Here is an 18,950-nt window from a genome sequence, read left to right on the forward strand (position 1 = left end):
CGTCAGGAGTTCAAGACCAGCCTGGGCAACATCGTGAAACCCCATCTCTACTAAAAATACAAAAATTAGCCAGGCATGGTGCCAGGCGCCTATAATCCCAGCTAGTCAGGAGGCTGAGGCACAAGAATCGCTTGAACCTGGGAGGCGAAGGCTGCAGTGAGTCAAAATAGCACCACTACAATCCAGCCTGGGTGACAGAGCGAGACTGTGTCTCTAAAAAAATATATTAGATATGCGGAAAATGTAAAATACACACCAGATTTTGAAGACTTAATACCAAAAAAAGGAAAAATAATTTTTTCATGGTTTTTCACTGTTGATCACATGTTAAAATGATGTTTCACGTATACTGGGTTAATTAAATAAATCCTACAAAATTAGCTGGGCATGGTGGCACACACCTGTAAATCCAGCTACTTGGGAGACTGAGGCAGGAGAATCGCTTGAACCTGGGAGGCGGAGGTTACAGTGAACCGAGATCGCACCATTGCACTCCAGCCTGGGTAACAAGAGCGAAACCCTATCTCCAAAAAATAAAAAAATAAAAAAAAATTGTTTCAATTATTTGACCCATTTTTTCTTACTTTTTAAATGTGGCCATCAGAGAAAGTAAAATTACAGATGTGATTACTTTATATGCCTATTGGATGGAGCTGTTCTAGAATGTCAGTTCAGCTGGGTAAAAGGAAATTCACAGGAAGAGGCTTCTAGAAATACACCAGAATGTCATCATTTATAGGAATTTTTTTTGTTTAGCTTTATTGTTCGTTCTTTGTTTTTCAGTTTCATGTAAATTATTTTCAGACATTAAAATCCTTTATGCTCTTAGTTTCAGAAGGTCAAGACAATTTGATCTTTCACTTTTATACCCTGTAGGAAACTTTAGCCTTTTCAATGGCTTTAAGTACTTCAATGTGGTCATCAAAGGAGTAGAATTCATCCTAAACAACTACTTTCAAGCATGGTTTCTATCACCACCTGAAACATGTTCATTATCAGATTTTTATGCTGTATCATTATCTTTAAGGTGCAGAAAATAGTTCTGATACAGAAAGTGCTCCTTCTCCTTCACCAGTTGAAGCTGTCAAGCCCAGCGAGGACAGTCCTGAAAATGCTACTTCTCGAGGAAACACAGAACCTGCGGTTGAGCTGGAGCCCACCACGGAAACTGCCTCCAGTACATCTCCCTCCTCAGCAGTTCCAAGTACAAAACCAGCTGAAGAGGAAAGCGTGGAGACCCAGGTGAATGACAGCATCAGTGCTGAGACAGCAGAGCAGATGGATGTAGATCAGCAGGAGCACAGTGCCGAAGGGGGTTCTGTTCATGATCCCCCACCCGCTACCAAAGCCGACTCTGTGGATGTTGAAGTGAGGGTGCCAGAAAACCATGCATCTAAAGTTGAAGGTGATAATACCAAAGAAAGAGACTTGGATAGAACCAGTGAGAAGGTGGAACCCAGAGATGAAGATTTGGTGGTAGCTCAGCAAATGAATGCCCAAAGGCCCGAGCCCCAGTCGGACAATGATTCCAGTGCCACGTGCAGCGCTGATGAGGATGTGGATGGAGAGCCAGAGAGGCAGAGGTGAGCTCATTCCATAAGTCCTCCCCTGTGATTACTCTCTGGTTGGTGACTGAATCACAGGGTGGTGCTGGCTGCAGACATGGCTCCTATGTAAATATTGCCACGTTGTAGGTAGTCTGTACGATTTTAATATTGGGCTGATTACTATTCTGTTTAAATAACCACAAACAATTGTATGATCGTTTTAATGAAACAGATTATACATTTCTCCTATGTCTGTCTTGTTACGTGTATTCTGTATGATAGCATAACAGGGAATTTCAACTAATAAAAGTTGTGAATAAACCACAGATAACTGTTGTGCCCGAGGAGGGCAGCAGTGGGATGTGGTAGATGAAGGTGGAGGCTAGAGGCATTGAGGAGCTCCCGCTGCGCTAAGGCAGTGCAGCCTCAAAACAAGGCCTACCAGCCCCTACTTTCAAGATAGAAGAAAATGCTATGGAAAGAGAGAGATATTTGGTGTTCTGAAAATTTTTAGAAAGCATAATTTAAATGCAAATTAATGATAATTATGATGACCACTTTTTTGTATCCGTTAACATTTTAGATTGTTCATATTTGTAATTTAAAATATCAGGTATAATGCAGATTAATTTGCAAGTGTTTTTGTTTTTGTTTTTGTTTTTTGAGACGGAGTCTTGCTCTTCCCCAGGCTGGAGTGCAATGGCACGATCTTGGCTCACTGCAACCTCTATCTCTTGAGTTCACGTGATTCTATTGCCTCAGCCTCCTAAGTAGCTAGGACTACAGGCACATGTCACCATGCTTGGCTAATTTTTGTATTTTTAGTAGAGATGGGGTTTTGCCATGTTGGCCAGGCTGGTCTCAAACTCCTGACTTCAGGTGATCCACCCACCTCAGCCTCCCAAAGTGCTGGAATTACAGGCATGAGCCATTGCACCCTGCAGTTTACAAGTATTTTTAGTCATTAAAGGTTAATTAATTATACAAAAAATGCATCATATCTTTATGGTTTTTGTAAAAATTACAGTAAAAGATATATATTTTACAGGTATAGTTACTACTTTATTTCATATATTTTATTTCCTGGTGTTTCCTTTTCCTTAAAAGAAATTGAATCACTTATAATTTTAGTAGAATGTTAAATTGGTGCAAGTTCTAGAAGTGAATCAGACTGAAACATCACTTAATCCGAGCCCAATTAAACCCCTCTCCTTTTTTTCTTTTTAATAAGAAAAAAGAGACAAGCTACTCAACAGCGAGCTAAATTCTCTTCAAAGTTTAGCTTTCAGAGTGTGTCTTGGTGTCACTGTATTTTCAGTTCATATCCAATATATTTTTTATGTACTTCATAATGAGATTTGATACTAGAAAAATAATAGCACTATAGTGCTGATTCTTCAAAGAGTGTTTTATATAGTAGATGCTAGAATTTTCATCAACATGAATTGAAATAAAATAGGTGTTCTGCTTAACTATTGGTTTACCAGAAAATTTGACTATCACTCTTTTTCCTTCACCTCACAGTAATCTAGATTTTATTTTAATGGTGTCAGTCTTTAACTGCAGTAAACATAAATGGATTCAAGCTGTGTAGTCCCTTTTTAAGCATTCTTTATGAAACACCTCATCTAAAATAAAGATTATCTGTGTTTTGCACTGTTGGTTTTGGTAACTATACATGAAGGAAAGATTAGGATGGCAGTAATTTTTTTTTTTTTTTTTTTGAGACAGAGTCTCGCTCTGTGGCCGGGGCTGGAGTGCAGTGGCCGGATCTCAGCTCACTGCAAGCTCCGCCTCCTGGGTTTACGCCATTCTCCTGCCTCAGCCTCCCGAGTAGCTGGGACTACAGGTGCCCGCCACCTCGCCCGGCTAGGTTTTTGTATTTTTAGTAGAGACGGGGTTTCACCGTGTTAGCCAGGACGTTCTCGATCTCCTGACCTCGTGATCCACCCGTCTCGGCCTCCCAAAGTGCTGGGATTACAGGCTTGAGCTACCGTGCCCGGCCGGATGGCAGTAATTTTAAATGGTAAACATCCTAAGAGATGGACATGATAGTAGTTTTGAAATTCAGAAATTCCTTGGAAAAATATGATGGTTTCTGAATGACACCCTAAAGTCTACACTGCTCCCATATGACCGAAATAACACTTTGAATTTTCTATAGCTTTAATATCATCTTTCTTCTTTATGTAGTGTGTGAATTGTTTTTTAAAATACATTCTAATTTTCTTACCAATTTATACATTTTTAAATGTTCACCTTCCCCCAGTGACCATGACAACATTGGGAAATATGACCAAGCTCATAAAGCATGATACTAGTACAAAATTTCCTGAAGTTTATATATTGGGCGTCCTAAACTTGAGTGTAGGTATTGGCAGCATCAGCCGGTGGAGTGTGAGATGGCAGGGACTATGGTGAGCAGAGGAGTGTGTGCTCATGTGAGCAGGGCAGCGGCTGCTAGATGCATGACAGGTCGCTGCTGTGGGGGAGTGCTAATTTCGTGTTGTTGGTTCTTTCCATTTTTCATGAGAAGCCAGAAGTCTGGAATTTTTGATGAAATTTTCAGTTTAAAAATAGCAGCTTATTCAAATATTAAAAAAAAAATACTCTGTGATCCCAATAAAACATCCTCTAACAGGTAACTAGTTTTTAACCCATGTTAGGACATTTGTGGTAAATTAGGACTGAACAGTTTTAAACGGACTTTGTTCAGATTGTTTTGTTGGTCTTAGAGACGATTGACATAAATTTCAACCTGTAAGTCAGTATTAGGTTTCTTTTTTCTTTTCTTTCTAATATAAAATTCTTTGCAAATTTGCATGTTTTTCTTGCGCAGGGGCCATGGTAATCTTTGTATCATTTCAATTTTAGTATGTGTACTGCTGAAGTGAGTACAATATTCAGTTTCTTTATCTGGAAAATCAGCTTTATAGGTTCCTTTTTCCTTAACTGTCCAAATATCTTATACGGGTATATGTGTGTCCAGTTGTGCGTGTGTATGTACATATTAACTTAGAGGAAATTACAGTGATCATATTTGTTTGAGTCTTAAAAATGTATTCATTTATCTTTTTTTAAAAATTGCAATTGCAGGATGTTTCCTATGGACTCAAAGCCTTCACTGTTAAACCCCACTGGATCTATACTAGTCTCATCCCCATTAAAACCAAATCCACTGGATCTGCCACAGCTTCAGCATCGAGCTGCTGTTATCCCACCAATGGTAAGTTTTTATTGAGGAAGAAAACTAAAATTGAAAAACTGAGACCTTGATAGACATATTTCTTCTCTTCTTTAATTGGTTCTAGATTTTTAAAAATTGTGATGCAAAATGTAACATGAAATTAATAATCGTAACCAATTCTAAGTATACAGTTCACTAGTGTTCTGTGTGTTAAGTATATTGACATTGTTTAGAAAATGATCCCCAGGACCTTTTCGTCTTTCAAATGTGATATTAATTAAACAACTCCTGTCTTCCTCCTCCCGCCAGCCACTGGTAACCACTGTTCTGCTTTCTGGTTCTATGAATTTAACACACAGTTTAGATACCAATGAACTGTTGGGGTTTTTTCCTCACACCAATGAATTCTCCACCTCTTTGGTCACCAACTAGGTTCCTACAGTTGAGTTCAATTCGGACACTAACTACTTGGTGTAATCGTCTAATACCACAAGTGTAAGGGCTCAGTATCACAAGGCCACCCCCATTTCTGATGCCAGCTATATAGATATTGGGTACTCACACTTCTGACTAGGCTTCAAATTGGGGATTCCTCCGACTCTCCCCATCAGGTTCCATAATGTGCTTGAATGCCTCAGAGAACTTAGGAAAGTGCTTTACTTGTAATTACTAGTTCATTATAAAAGATATAACTCAGAAACAGCTAAATGGAAGAGATGGATCAGGCAAGGTGTGCAGAAGGGTGTGGAGCTTCTGTGCCCTCTCTAGGTCTGCCTCCCTCCCAGCATCTCCATGTGTTCACCAACCTGGACACTCTTTAAACCCCATCGTTTGGGGTTTAATTAAGAAGGCCTCATCACATAGGCATGAATGATTAAATCATTGGCTGTTGGTGATGGGTACAGGAACCTTTAGCCCCTCTCCTCTCCCTGGATGGTTGGGGGTGGGGTGAGCTGGATGGAACTGAAAGTTCCAGCCCTTGCTGGGCATCGTGGCACCCGCCAGTAGTCCCAGCCCTGTATTCCCAGCTGTTTGGGAGGCTGAGGCAAGTGGATTGCAAGTTCAAGCCCAGTCTGGGCAAAATATTGAGAGACATCCTACCCCAGTCCCCAAAGAAGTTCCAGCCACCTGCCTTGTGGTTTTTTGGGCTGCCAGCCCTTATCCTGAGGCAATCTAGAGTCCCCCAGCCTGCAGTCAGTCATCTTGTTAGCATATAAAAGACACTCTACTGCTCTGGAAATTCTAAGGATTTGGAACAAAAAAAGTCTTTGGGAGAATGACCAAATATTTAATTTTTATTGTATTACACTATGTCATATAAATGAAATCATACAGTATTTGTCATTTTGTGATAGGCTTATTTCACTCAGCATAATGTCCTCCAGGTATATTTAGCACATGCCAGAATTTTCTTTTGAAAGGCTGAATAATACTCCGTCGTATTTGTATACCACATTTTATTCATTCATCCATTCATAGACATTTGGATTGCTTCCACCTCTGGGCTATTGTGACTAGTACCTGTATGGTCAGTCCTTGATTTTAGTACCTCGGTTTTTCATATATCCTCCTGTGCTGGGCTTGGACATATGGGAGAGAAGGGTAAGAAGATGCTGAGTCTAACTTTGAGTAAACTCTTTGAGATAACCAAAGGTTATATCCTTAGTACATTGCTTTTTCAGATGACTTGTAGTGATTGATTGCAATGGTCATTTCCAGTTAAGAAAAAAAAGAAATATAATGCTCTAGTCATAAATATTAGTAAGTCCTGTTTTTGTTTGTAACCACAGCAATAAGGAGCCATAAAACAGTAGTAGCATTAAGCATGTAATTAGGTTTTGAATATTTAGAATGAATTATAGAGATTATGGCTAGTCCTAGTATATAATTTGAAGTCTAGTTTATATTTTACCTTAATAATCTACAGATTTCAAGCATATTTTATTTACATTTTACCTTAATAATCTGTAAGATTTGACTCATTTTTGATACTGAATTCCCATGTTGGGTATTGTTCTTTTCTTTAGTTATTTTCTCTTTATTCAAATATTTAAAGCTCTTACTTTATTAAAAAATGTGTTTTCTATCTTAAATAACAACTGGTAAAAGTTGTTAATTGTGTACTTATCACAAAAAGATCATTAAACATTTGTTCATTCACTGATTCATTCAAACGGACGAATGATTGAGTGATTAGTTTAAGACAGTGTTCTTAATACTGTGGAGAATATTTATATATTATAGTCTCTGATTTCAAAAAACTTAGGGACTGGTCTGCATAATAAGGCAAAGAGGCTGGGCGTGGTGGCTTATGCCTGTAATCCCAACACTATTGGGAGGCCGAGGTGGGCGGGTCACTTGACCGCAGGAGTTCCGAGACCAGCTTGGACAACATGGCGAAACCCTGTCTCTCCCAAAAAAAAAAAAAAAATTAGCTTGGCATGGTGCCATGCCCCTGTGGTTGGGAGGCTGAGGTAGGAGGATTGCTTGAGCTTGAGAGTTTGAGGTTGTGGTGAAGTGAGATGGCACCACTGCACTCTAGCCTGGGTGAAAAAGCGAGACACTGTCTCAAAAAAAAAGCATTAAAAAAAATTATCGTAAAAATTAAAATGAATTAAAATGCGATGCTCTATTCGGTTAAAAAATACTATGGGTGTTTTGGAGAAGAGGGAGTGTCTTAATTAGAAGACTCTGCATAAGAAATAATATTTTCATTGGATCAAAACAGCTCATTTGGCTTTATAGCAAAAGGAGGAAAAGCTATGTTTACGTGTAAGACAAGGCACAAAGGCAAGAAAGTTATGGGTTTTAGGATCAGTGAATAATACTACTTATGCTAGGGGAAGAACTATGGAAGTCTTAAGTTACCAGACTCTAAAAAAGTCAGATCTCTAGGGCTTCCTAGGGATATTTGTTATTCATTAGGTATTTAATCGTGGACTGTGTTCTGGGCTATTTTTTTAAGTGTTGGACAAAACAGCTTGGTTGTTTTCTTCATAAAGTCAGAGAGACAGAAAAATAAAACAGTTTCGAACTGTGGCAAATGCTGTATACTGTGAAAGCAATGAACAGGTCTCAATGAGAGGGAAAACGGGGAGGGAATCACCATGTTTTATTGGATGGTTCTGGATGGCCTATCTTAAAGAACAGTCCATTTCTATCCTAAGGGAATGGCTGTGTGAATGAATTGGTTGTGGGAGAAAAGATTGATTAGTCAGGGATGGCTGCCAAGTTTCTGGCTGAAGCACCTGAGGTTCCATGTCTAAAATGGAGAGCAACTGAAGAAGAAGAAAGAATGGAGTTTCAAAAATGGGAAGTTCCCTTTTTAACGTAAGTTCTGAGCTTCCTTGAGATATCCCAAGTGGAGTTTTAGGTAGGCCATTTTATATGAGCATGGAACTTGGAGAAAGTGTCTTGAGGAAATAGAAAATTTGTGAATCATTAACAAATGGATGACATTTAAATCACATAAATGGATGTGATCCGCCAGGCATGGTGGCTCATACCTGTAATTCCAGCACCTTGGGAGGCTGAGGCGAGAGATCACTTGAGGCTAGGAGTTTGAGACCAGCCTGGCCAACATGGTGAAACCTCTTTGCTACTGAAAAAATAGAAAAATTAGCCGGGTGTGGTGGTGTGCACCTGTAATCCCAGCTACTCGGGAGGCTGAGGCAGGAGAATTGCTTGAACCCAGGAGGTGGAGGTTGCAGTGAGCCAAGATCACACCATTGCACTCCAGCCTGGGCAACAGAGTGAGACTGTGTCTCAAAAAAAAAAAAAAAAAAAGAAAAGAAAAAAATATATAAATGGATCTGATCCCTGGAAAAAGAGAGATGAGGGATGGGACCTAGGGCCACAAGGGACTTGGCTGCCATAAATTAGAATCAGACAGATGTGTTGTGATTTCTGATTTTTTGTTTCTCTTATTACAGCTTGTGTGATTTACATTGCGATCAGTTCTGAAAGAAAACTAGGTCTCACTGTGTTGCCCAGGCTGGAGTGCTATGGTGCGATCTCGGTCCACTGCAACCTCTGCCTCCCATGCTCAAGTGATTCTCATGTGTCAGCCTCCCGAGTAGCTGGAACTACAGGCATGCATCACCGCACCCAGCTAAATTTTTGTATTTTTAGTGGAGACGAGGTTTCACCACGTTGGTCAGGCTGGTCTTGAACTCCTGACCTGCCTGCCTCAGCCTCTCAAAGTGATGAGATTACAGGCATGAGCCATTGCACCCAGCCTTAAGCATTATTCTTGAAGATACCTTTAATTAAAAAATGATAAAATCAATTCAACCAATAATATGACAAATAAGCATTACTTGTAACAAATGGCAATTATTATCACATTGGTTGTTTGCATATTTAGATTTATTTACTTCCTGTAGGTATCCTGCACCCCGTGTAACATACCAATTGGAACCCCAGTGAGTGGCTATGCTCTCTACCAGCGACACATTAAAGCAATGCATGAGTCAGCACTCCTGGAGGAGCAGCGGCAGAGACAAGAACAGATAGATTTGGAATGTAGAAGTTCTACAAGTCCATGTGGCACATCCAAGAGTCCAAACAGAGAGTGGGAAGGTAGGTAAATAGAGCCATCACCACAGATAATTTTTTTAAAGGGAAATAAAGCTAAACCCATAAGCAGTGTCCATTGTGCCTTTGTAAGTTATCAGCCTCCCAACTGATTATTACATTTGTCCCTAACAGACACAGTTCCTTAAATTGACCTTAAACTATGAAGAAATGTTAGTATTATTAACTACTAAAGGATGCCAGTAACATTTTTAGTAGCATTCTAGTTAATGTGAATTTTCTGATATTCATCTTTATGCTGGAAGACATTACAAATACAGTCATGCTTTATGTTCCATTCATCCAAATTTTCAGAGTAAGTGAGAATTGTTGTCCGGTCCTCGAAGCAAATCACCTTAAAATATTACAGTGTAATATTCACATTCTCTGGTAAATGAGAGACACAACTTTGTGTAGTGGCTATTCCCAAGCAGACGCTGGTTAAGCCTTCACCTTGGCATTTGCCAGCTGTGTGGCCACAAGCAAGTCACTTAACCTTTCATAGCTTTAGTTTTCTCATCTGTAAAATGAAAATAATAGTACAACCACCTTGTTGTGGTTGTAAAATTAAGGAAGGAGCATTTGGTATTGTTATATAACACATGGCGCTGCATTATTTTATGTATAATGTAGTATATAATTACATACTAATTAGTGTATTAGTACTGTATATACACAGTATTAGTAGATACTATGGAGGTACCTGTTTTCATTGTTATGTCACTGTTTTTATTTTAAGTAATAGATTTCAATTGGTCTGTTGCTGTTTTAGTTGGTGTGTGATACACTTTTACTTTCTTTAAAAAAAGAAGAAAGGAGTGGTTTTTAAGTTTTAATACATCCTTCTGACATGGTTAGAAGAATTGGCACATGTTTCTGGTTAAGAATGAGTTTACAGTCTACTTATGTGCTATGATATGCTTAGAATATAAGAATACTGAAATAGTCTGAATGATTCAGAAGATTCTTTACAGTACTTTATTTAGCTAAATAAGAGTTACTAGTTTTACAATGCCATGCATTCCAAGGGTTATTTAATATAAAATAGGAACTGTGGTACTTAACTGATCCTACTGACTCTGCCTAGATCACACCAATAATGAGTTATTAGTTACATAACACACTGAACCTCTTATGTTAGAGTTTTAAATGTAAACTTGTTAATCTTTTAAACATAAATCTTGTGCTAGGAAAAATGTGAACCAGAATGATGATATCCACCAAGGAATATAAAAGGTGCTAAATGAATATTTCCTTGAATGAAGGTAGAAATATTGATAACTTTTAGGCTTTTACTTTGTTGGGTCTAGGGAATTCTTAATCCCTAGTTCTGTAATTGACACATGTACTCGGTAATTACACCTTAAAGGAATGAATTATAAATGAATGACATAATGGAGATGTCCTTATTGCGTTTCACTACAGCATATTAATGGACTTATCACAGGTGTTTGTCTTTTGAACATTCCAATTATGAGGAAATCCATCAGTGGAAAATGATACTTTAGAGAATAAAAGTCTCTGGATGTATGTCTTACATTAATAATTTAGGATAGATTTTGTGAAGAAGTAGTAAAAGTTAGAAAAATGACATTCAGATGGTATAATTTGTTGAACTTATGCCAAAGCATAACATTATTGTTGGTAATATCTGGGTCATTTTAATATGGATATCATATTATAATTTTAAAGCCTCAGTATATTTTATTGATCTGCTTTATAATATGAGTTGTATTTGGGAACTGAACAAACTGAACCAGGCTAGTTCTCCAAATTCTGAGACTCCAAACTGTGAATTGTATTTGTGTTAGTCACATTAATACATATGGTTTAGATCTCAGTGGTACCCTAATTTTTAATCATAATTCAATCATCTTAAAACCAAATTGTAATTATATGTTTGATTAGTATGACATTAAGAATTTTACAGTTTGGTTTAAGGTGATGCTTTATAAAGGAGGGAAAGTTTATCCAAAGGTTGTTTTGTTTTAGCTCATCTCCCTAGTGTATTCATCCCATAATTTGTTTAACAAGTACTAGAAGTCTTTCTTTGAATCTATCCTGTAGTTCAGTGTATAGGATAACCTTTCAAATAACATTTTAATGTTTGCAGTTAAGATGCTTGTGTCTAGAATGTTTGACACAAATGGTTTAAATTTAACCTCACAGAACGGTTTATAGAGTGTCAAGAATAGTGAGAGTGTGGATTTATGTATAAAGTATCACCAAATATTGGTACAGTCCACCTGAATTAGGGCCATGTTTTCTACTTTTCCCTTCATGGTCTCTTAGCAAGTAACAGGCAGCACTTGTTGTCCAACTATTTGGTTGTATTTATTTCTCTTAATGTGAATGGTATAAATAATTACTGTAGGTATGCCCGTTTTAAGTTGCTTAAAGCTTTTCCCATCTGTAGAAAAGGTTGAAAAAAACCTTACAGAATTGTTTTCACTTACCAGTAACATTTACACGAGTTGACCTCTGCTTTACTGTTAACTTTTAAGCTTCTTTTCTACAGTGAAGGAACTCAAGCATATGGAGGTAGAGTTAGAATTGAACTTCTAATGCAGTTTAACAAAATTATCCAATTAAAATAAGAGTTAAGGCTGGGCACGGTGGCTCACGCCTGTAATCCCAGCACTTTGGGAGGCCGAGGCGGGCAGACCACAGGGTCAGGAGATCAAGACCATCCTGGCTAAGTAAGAGACAGGTGAAACCCCATCTCTACTAAAAATACAAAAAGTTAGCCGGGCATGGTGGCGGGCGCCTGTGGTCCCAGCTACTTGGGAGGCTGAGGCAGGAGAATGGCGTGAACCCGGGAGGCGGAGCTTGCAGTGAGCCAAGATCACGCCACTGCACTCCAACCTGGGTGACAGAGCCAGACTCCGTCTCAAAATAAATAAATAAATAAATACAAACAAACAAACAAAGAGTTAATGTTTCTTTGTAACTGACCCTAGTTTGTTGCATGTTTATTTTGTTGCTGTTGCTGTTTTTCTTTTCCTGCTCCGGGTACATGGTAATTTAAATAGCTGTGTTTAGAACCATCTAAATTTCCATCATTAAAAAAAAAAAAAAAAAAGGCCGGGCGCGGTGGCTCACGCCTGTAATCCCAGCACTTTGGGAGGCCGAGGCGGGCGGATCACGAGGTCAGGAGATCGAGACCATCCTGACTAATACAGTGAAATCCCGTCTCTACTAAAAATACAAAAAATTAGCTGGGCGTGGTGGCAGGCGCTTGTAGTCCCAGCTACTCGGGAGGCTGAGGCAGGAGAATGGTGTGAACCCGGGAGATGGAGGTTGCAGTGAGCTGAGATTGTGCCACTGCACTCCAGCCTGGGAGACAGAACGAGACTCTGTCTCAAAAAAACAAAGCAAAACAAAAAAAAAAACCTACTTTGACCTGCGTATTTTTTTTTTTTTAACATAGTTATAAACTTACTGGAAATGGTAAAATAATTAGACATTAGATTTTTAATACATTATCATATTAAATTCTCTAGGAAAGAAGTGGTGATTTTCTTTTGGAGTTGGGTTATTGGTTATTTCATAAATCTGTTTACTCAGTATTAGGACACTTACTCTAATTCATTATATTAATGTGTCATAGAAGCAAAAAGTACTGTCATCTTGATGGATACCCCAGAGACATCTGAAATTCAACACCCCCCCCGTCCTTTAGTGAGACACTATTGCACTGTGGTTTAGAGCTAATGGTCTGTAATTATACTGCTTTAAAAAAAATCCCTGGTAGACCTTGGTTGGGCAATTAGATGTGATTTTTCTGAGCCTCAGTTTCCTCATCCCTCAAATGGTATTAATAATCACATTGGTCTTGAGGGCTAAATAGATAATACATGTAATGCACCCTGTCTAGCACTTGAATCTTAGTTGATATTTTTGTAATTGTTTCTGATTTTTAAAAGCACCTTAGTAAATGATTACAAAAAATAGTGTAGTAAGAAAATAAGAGGTTTAGGTATTTGAAGGGAAAAGACAAATTATTTATAGGATAAGATTATTCACCTAAAAGCCTAAAAGAATCAAAAGTTATTAGAGCTAAAAAGAAAGTTCATTAGTTTTTCAGAAAAAATTATTACACAGAAATCTGCATCTTTCCTATATGTCTGCAGTAATCAGGTTTATTTATATAAACCCGTATATATGAAAGAGATGGTTTTCTTACCAATATGACATATCTAGGAATAACTTTTAACAAGCAATGTATGGACCTATCTGACAAAAACAAGATTTCTCAACTAGAAAACTCATTATTATAAAATGTCAAGTCTTCTGTATTTATTCATAAATTTAATACAAGTCTGATGAAAATTCCAGTTGTTTGGGGACATTTTAAATTTAGATTTACCAGGAAAGATAAATGGATACAGCTAGGTAGTGAAAATAATAAATAAAATGAGTGGGAATTTATTCTGACATTAAAATGCTACAAATCTCAGTGGTCAGGGTTACAGATGAGTTTTACTTTGTGCTTTTTGGATTTTCAAAAATTACAGATGTTAATTTCATTTTAAAAATAAACTGTATATTTTGAAGTCTTAATATGACTGCATTTCTGGTCTGCCCTTTAAAATGGTTAAAGTTTCTTTATGATTTATGTGGAGGTAACTTACATGATAAATAATTTTAATTAGTATTATTGTAGTTACATGAATGGTTTTGATAAGCTTATATAGGATTTTTGGATTAGTTTGATCTGCATCTTTTGAAAGCCTTCTTCCATTTCTTAATTAAATTTATTTCTGTGCATATTATCATGGAGTGAGCTTCAACAGGCTAATTATAAGAGTTGTGAAATCCTCGCAAAGCTAATAACCTCCAGTCAGGCCAGATTTGAATTAACAGAATTGCTTGATAATCTGATGTTTGCCTGTTGTGATTTTATTCCATGTGAAAACACTTGATTCTCCTTAAGAGGAAAGAGAAGTTCTTGGTCCTTTAAAGGGAAAACTTGTAATTGAGTATCTGAGGATACACAGAAGATTTAGAGTTAGAGGATTTCTTAACTTCTCTGTGGGTGGATTTTGCCCCCAGGAATTTTAGATTTTAATGTTAGTAATATAGTCGGATCTGCCCCTGGATGGTGTGGGCTTTGTCCTTTCACACTTACTATTTTAATTTGGGGTTCTTCCCTTATTTTGATAACTTTAACTTTCGTAGGAAAATCAGTCGCCTATATGCCTTATGCTGAGGTCAAACGTGCTCTAGAACAGGAAGCACAGATGCACAATACTGCAGCAAGGTCAGCCTCACCGTGTAGGCTTTCTCCAAGAGAAGTCAGTAAAGCCGCTCCACAGCCTGATATGAGTGCAGCCCGCTATAGTGTCCCGCCAGGTAAATATCACTCCTCTGTGCAGTGGCTGCTGGCCATCCACCCACACATGTTCCACGTGGGCGGTTTAATCTCGTGAATGAACTACTCTTCCAGGACATGTCCTTGCTGTTTCAAAATGACTTTGTTTCTCTGCATTCCATCATCAATTGTATTTAGCTGAGTTCACTGGGCCACTGGGAAATTTGTGTTCACACATTTATACTGTGACATTGACTGGCTCTTCCTTTAAGAAGAGTACATGAATTTGTAAAATTCTTGAGATCTCCCAATCCCCAAAATTCAGGTGTTCTGTGAGAGCCGGAATCAGTAAATGTTTCTCAAAATGTGCAAGATGCAAAAAGGATGTATAACTGGTTGTCAGTCATGTATGTGCATTCTATGAAGTAGTGTTATCAGCTGTTCTTAAGAAGTACCCTAAGAGTGGTGGCAAGAGATAAATATTTGAAGACTGATGTTTGCTATGCTAAGCAGAAGTAGTTTGAAATGAGCATCAGCTTGGAAGCTCTGGTTTGAAAGGGAGTTGAACATTTCAACCCCACAAATAGTATTTGTGACTTAAATATGTATACAGGCTTACGTGAATGAGAAATTTAAAATAGAAATGTTCATTGTTGGTTTCATTTTTAATTGTTCATTGTTGGTTTCATTTTTTAATTTGTGATTTAAAAATTCAGGAATGACTGAGAGAGGTAACCTGTTGTAAACTAGGAAATGGACTATTTTAAAATCATTTTTCTTTCCTTTTAAAAGTCCTTCAGCCTGCTCCACATCAAGTGATAACTAATCTCCCTGAAGGCGTTCGGCTTCCGACAACTCGACCAACCAGGCCACCGCCCCCTCTCATCCCGTCATCCAAAACCACAGTGGCTTCAGAAAAACCATCTTTTATAATGGGAGGCTCCATCTCACAGGTGAAACGACTTCTCTTTACAGTAGATTTCTTGTTGAATATGGCTTTGTTAAAACTTGTCCCTCCTTCTTGCACTGATCTGTCAGAGTACTAATAAATAATAATCTGTCTGAATATGAAATTTCAAGAGATAATGACCAGAAAATGCAGCAGTCACTATACTTTTGCCACAAATCAGAACTTTCAGTGAGTTATGTACCCAGATTGAGTGGTCATGGCATACCACCCATTTAATTACACTTGGCACTTGGCATACCACCTAGTTTAATTTACATCACTCTAAACTTACCAAGTTTTAAACTTAGTTTCAAACAGTAGAATATTTGTTCACTAATCTATGGTAAAGGCTCTAAATATTAAATTGTAGGTGGTTAGTATTATAATTTATTCTGACTTTGGCCACTAAATCTTTTTTCTGGTTCATTAGTTTTTCAAAAAATTGAGATATGATCTGGTCTTAAGAGTTCCATCAGTTTTGATTAACATGGACATCAGTGGTCACACCCCTGTCAACTTATTGAACACTTCTTCACTTCAGAAAGTTTTCTCATGTTCCTTCCCAGCCCATCTCCCCTCCCACTTCCTGAAGCAACCACTATTCGACTTCCTATTGTTGTAGATTAGTTTTGCCTTTTCTAGAACTCCCTGTGAATGGAATCAAGCATGGTGTACTCTTTTGCATCTGTCTTCTTTAACTCAGCATAATGGTTTTAGGGAATTCATCCAAGGTTTTATGTAATCAGTAGTTTTTTCCTTTTTATTGCTGAGTAATACCAGTTTGTTTATCCAGTCTCCTGTTGATGAAAACCTGAGCTGTTTCCAGTTTTTGGCAGCTATGAATAAAACTGGGCATTCTTGTAATGGGTTCTTTGTGGACATATGTTTTTATTTTTCTTGTACAATTACCTGGCAGTGGAATTACTAGGTTTATATATGTTTTATACTTTTCCAGAGTGGTTCTACAGTTCTATGCTGTCACTAGCAATGTACGAGACATGATTGCTTCATTTGATGTTATTAAGTCTTGGTCATTTTAGTCATACTTGGTGTGTAATAATATCTTATTGTGGTTGTATTTCACATTTCCCTGACAACAAACAGTGTTGGGCACTTCTCATGTGCTTATTGGTCATTTGTATACCTTTGAAGTGACTATTTAAGTCTGATTGTCTCTTTCTACTGAGTCTTTTTGATACTGTGTTGTAGGTCTTTATTATGGTTGAAAGTTCTCTGTTAGATACATGTATTACAAATATTTTCTCTGTTTTTTGTCTGTTTATTTTCTTACTGGTGTTTTGATGAGCAGAAGTTGCAAATTTTTATGTAGTCTAAATATAGATACACACTTTTTTCTCCTATGATTAGTTTTATTTTGCTAAGAAATCTTTGCTTGCTCCAAGGTTGTGAGATATTTGCCTGTTTTTTTCTTCTGAAAGCTTTATAATTTTGGCTTTTATATTGAGGCCCATGACCAGAATCAAATTAATTTTTGTGTATAGTATGAGGTCAGGATTAACATTCATCTTTATGTAAATTTCAAGTTGAAAATAGCACTAGTTGAAAAGTCTTTTACTCCTTTGATCGCTTTAGTTCCTTTGTTAGAAATCGTTTGACAGTGTGTATGGGTCTGTTTCTGCACTGTCTCCATGCTGTTCCATTGATGTACTTTTTCATCCTTTTGTCAGTACCACAGTCTTGATTACTATAGCTTTATTGTAAGTCCTGAAATCATGTACTATGAGTCTTTGGTGTTTTTGTTTTTCAAGATTGTTTTGGCTATTTGATGCCTTTCGCGTTTTCATGTAAATTATATAATCAGCTTAACAATTTCTGTCTCCCCCACTTTCTTTGGTTCCCAAGTTTTATTCAAGGACTCATACAAAAAATTCCAGGTAAATGAGTTTTAATCCTCATCTTCCTTCTCTTCTTTGTCCTGATTAATTTGGAAGTAACATAATCCGAAATTCTCTTTGCTGTTAGCAGCTATGCACACCAATCACATAGCTTATTCTTCAGATATGTTTTTGGTGAGCTATTTCTTTTTTTTTTTTTGAGGCAGAGTTTCGCTCTGTCGCCCAGGCTGGAGTGCAGTGGCAGGATCTCAGCTCACTGCAAGCTCCGCCTCTGGGGATTATGCCATTCTCCTGCCTCAGCCTTCCGAGTAGCTGGGACTACAGGTGCCCGCCACCACGCCCGGCTAGTTTTTTGTATTTTTTGGTAGAGACGGGGTTTCACCGTGTTAGCCAGGATGGTCTCGATCTCCTGACCTCGTGATCCGCCCGCCTCAGCCTCCCAAAGTCCTGGGATTACAGGCTTGAGCCACTGCGCCCGGCCGGTGAGCTATTTCAAATACCCTTTGGAAAAAGGCACCTCAGAAGTTACGGTGCTTGTGTTCTTGCTCCTTTCAATAGTTACTACCCCTCCACCAAGATTCCCAGCTTTTCCATTCACTTTAATTCTGTCTTGGAGAAACTGCTAACATTTGGCAGCAACATCTACAGGGTAGGTTCAGTCAAGGGTGAACTTCAGAACCTGCTCTTTTTTTTTTTGCCCCCACTTTTTCATGGACATCTGGCAGCAGCAGAGGCTGAAACAATCTGTCAGTCTACTTAAAGAAAAAAATTCTGCTGGGATCTTTTCTTTTTTCCTTCTTCTCCTTCTCCTCCTTCTGCTTCTCCTTCTCTTTCTCCTTGTCTTCCTCCTCCTCCTCCTCCTCCTCCTCCTTTTCCTTTTCCTTTCCTGTCCTGTCCTTTCCCCACTTCATTTATTTTATTTGCAGGAGGAGTAGAAACATGTCTTAAGGGAGAGTTTTATTTTTCCCCCTAAACATGAATCTTGTAAGTAAAACCAACTTAACTATAGAAATGTAGCAAAGTAAGGGGAAAGTAGCACAAACCACCCAAGAGGCAAAGGTTGTGGGGAAGAGGTGGGTGCAGTGGGCGTATAACATACGCATAAATGCTTTATGATTTACCTGCTCAGCACTGCCTCCCCAGAAGGCAAGCACAGGGACCCATTTTAAGAAGATGTTGCCCCCCAAACATCTGAGAATGCTTCAAATCATAGTTTAAGGTTTAAAAGACCAAAACAAAACAAAAAAAAACAAAAAAAACTACGAACCACCCATCTGCTGGGATTTTTGTTGGAATTGTATTAAATCCATAGATCAATTTGGGGTAGAAATGGATGTCTTAACATCGAACCTTCTAATCCATGAACTTGTATATCTTTTCATTTATCTGTATCTCTCAGCAGTGCTTTAAAGTTTTCACTTTAGAGATTTATACATGTTTTGTTTGATTTATATTTGGCTGTTTGATTCCTTTAAATTTTTTTAAATTTTTTTTTTTTTTTTTTGAGGCGGAGTCTCACTCT

At 38.0% G+C, this 18,950-nt stretch overlaps 1 protein-coding gene across 2 annotated transcripts in view; it reads left to right on the top strand.

Moving 5' to 3' along the window:
• NCOR1 (nuclear receptor corepressor 1) overlaps window positions 1-18,950 on the top strand; it is a 190,811-nt gene that overhangs the window by 114,449 nt on the left and 57,412 nt on the right. Inside the window, exons 23-27 of one of the 2 annotated variants that reach the window (XM_011957970.1) lie at window positions 1,028-1,583; window positions 4,644-4,773; window positions 9,120-9,315; window positions 14,491-14,664; window positions 15,416-15,576. In XM_011957970.1, the coding sequence (XP_011813360.1) occupies window positions 1,028-1,583; window positions 4,644-4,773; window positions 9,120-9,315; window positions 14,491-14,664; window positions 15,416-15,576 (1,217 nt within the window). The remainder of the gene's footprint in view (window positions 1-1,027; window positions 1,584-4,643; window positions 4,774-9,119; window positions 9,316-14,490; window positions 14,665-15,415; window positions 15,577-18,950) is intronic. The other variant, XM_011957971.1, reaches the window with a different exon arrangement.

The sequence above is a fragment of the Colobus angolensis genome, unplaced genomic scaffold (genome assembly GCF_000951035.1).
Source record: "Colobus angolensis palliatus isolate OR3802 unplaced genomic scaffold, Cang.pa_1.0 Scaffold452, whole genome shotgun sequence".
NCBI lineage: Eukaryota > Metazoa > Chordata > Mammalia > Primates > Cercopithecidae > Colobus > Colobus angolensis.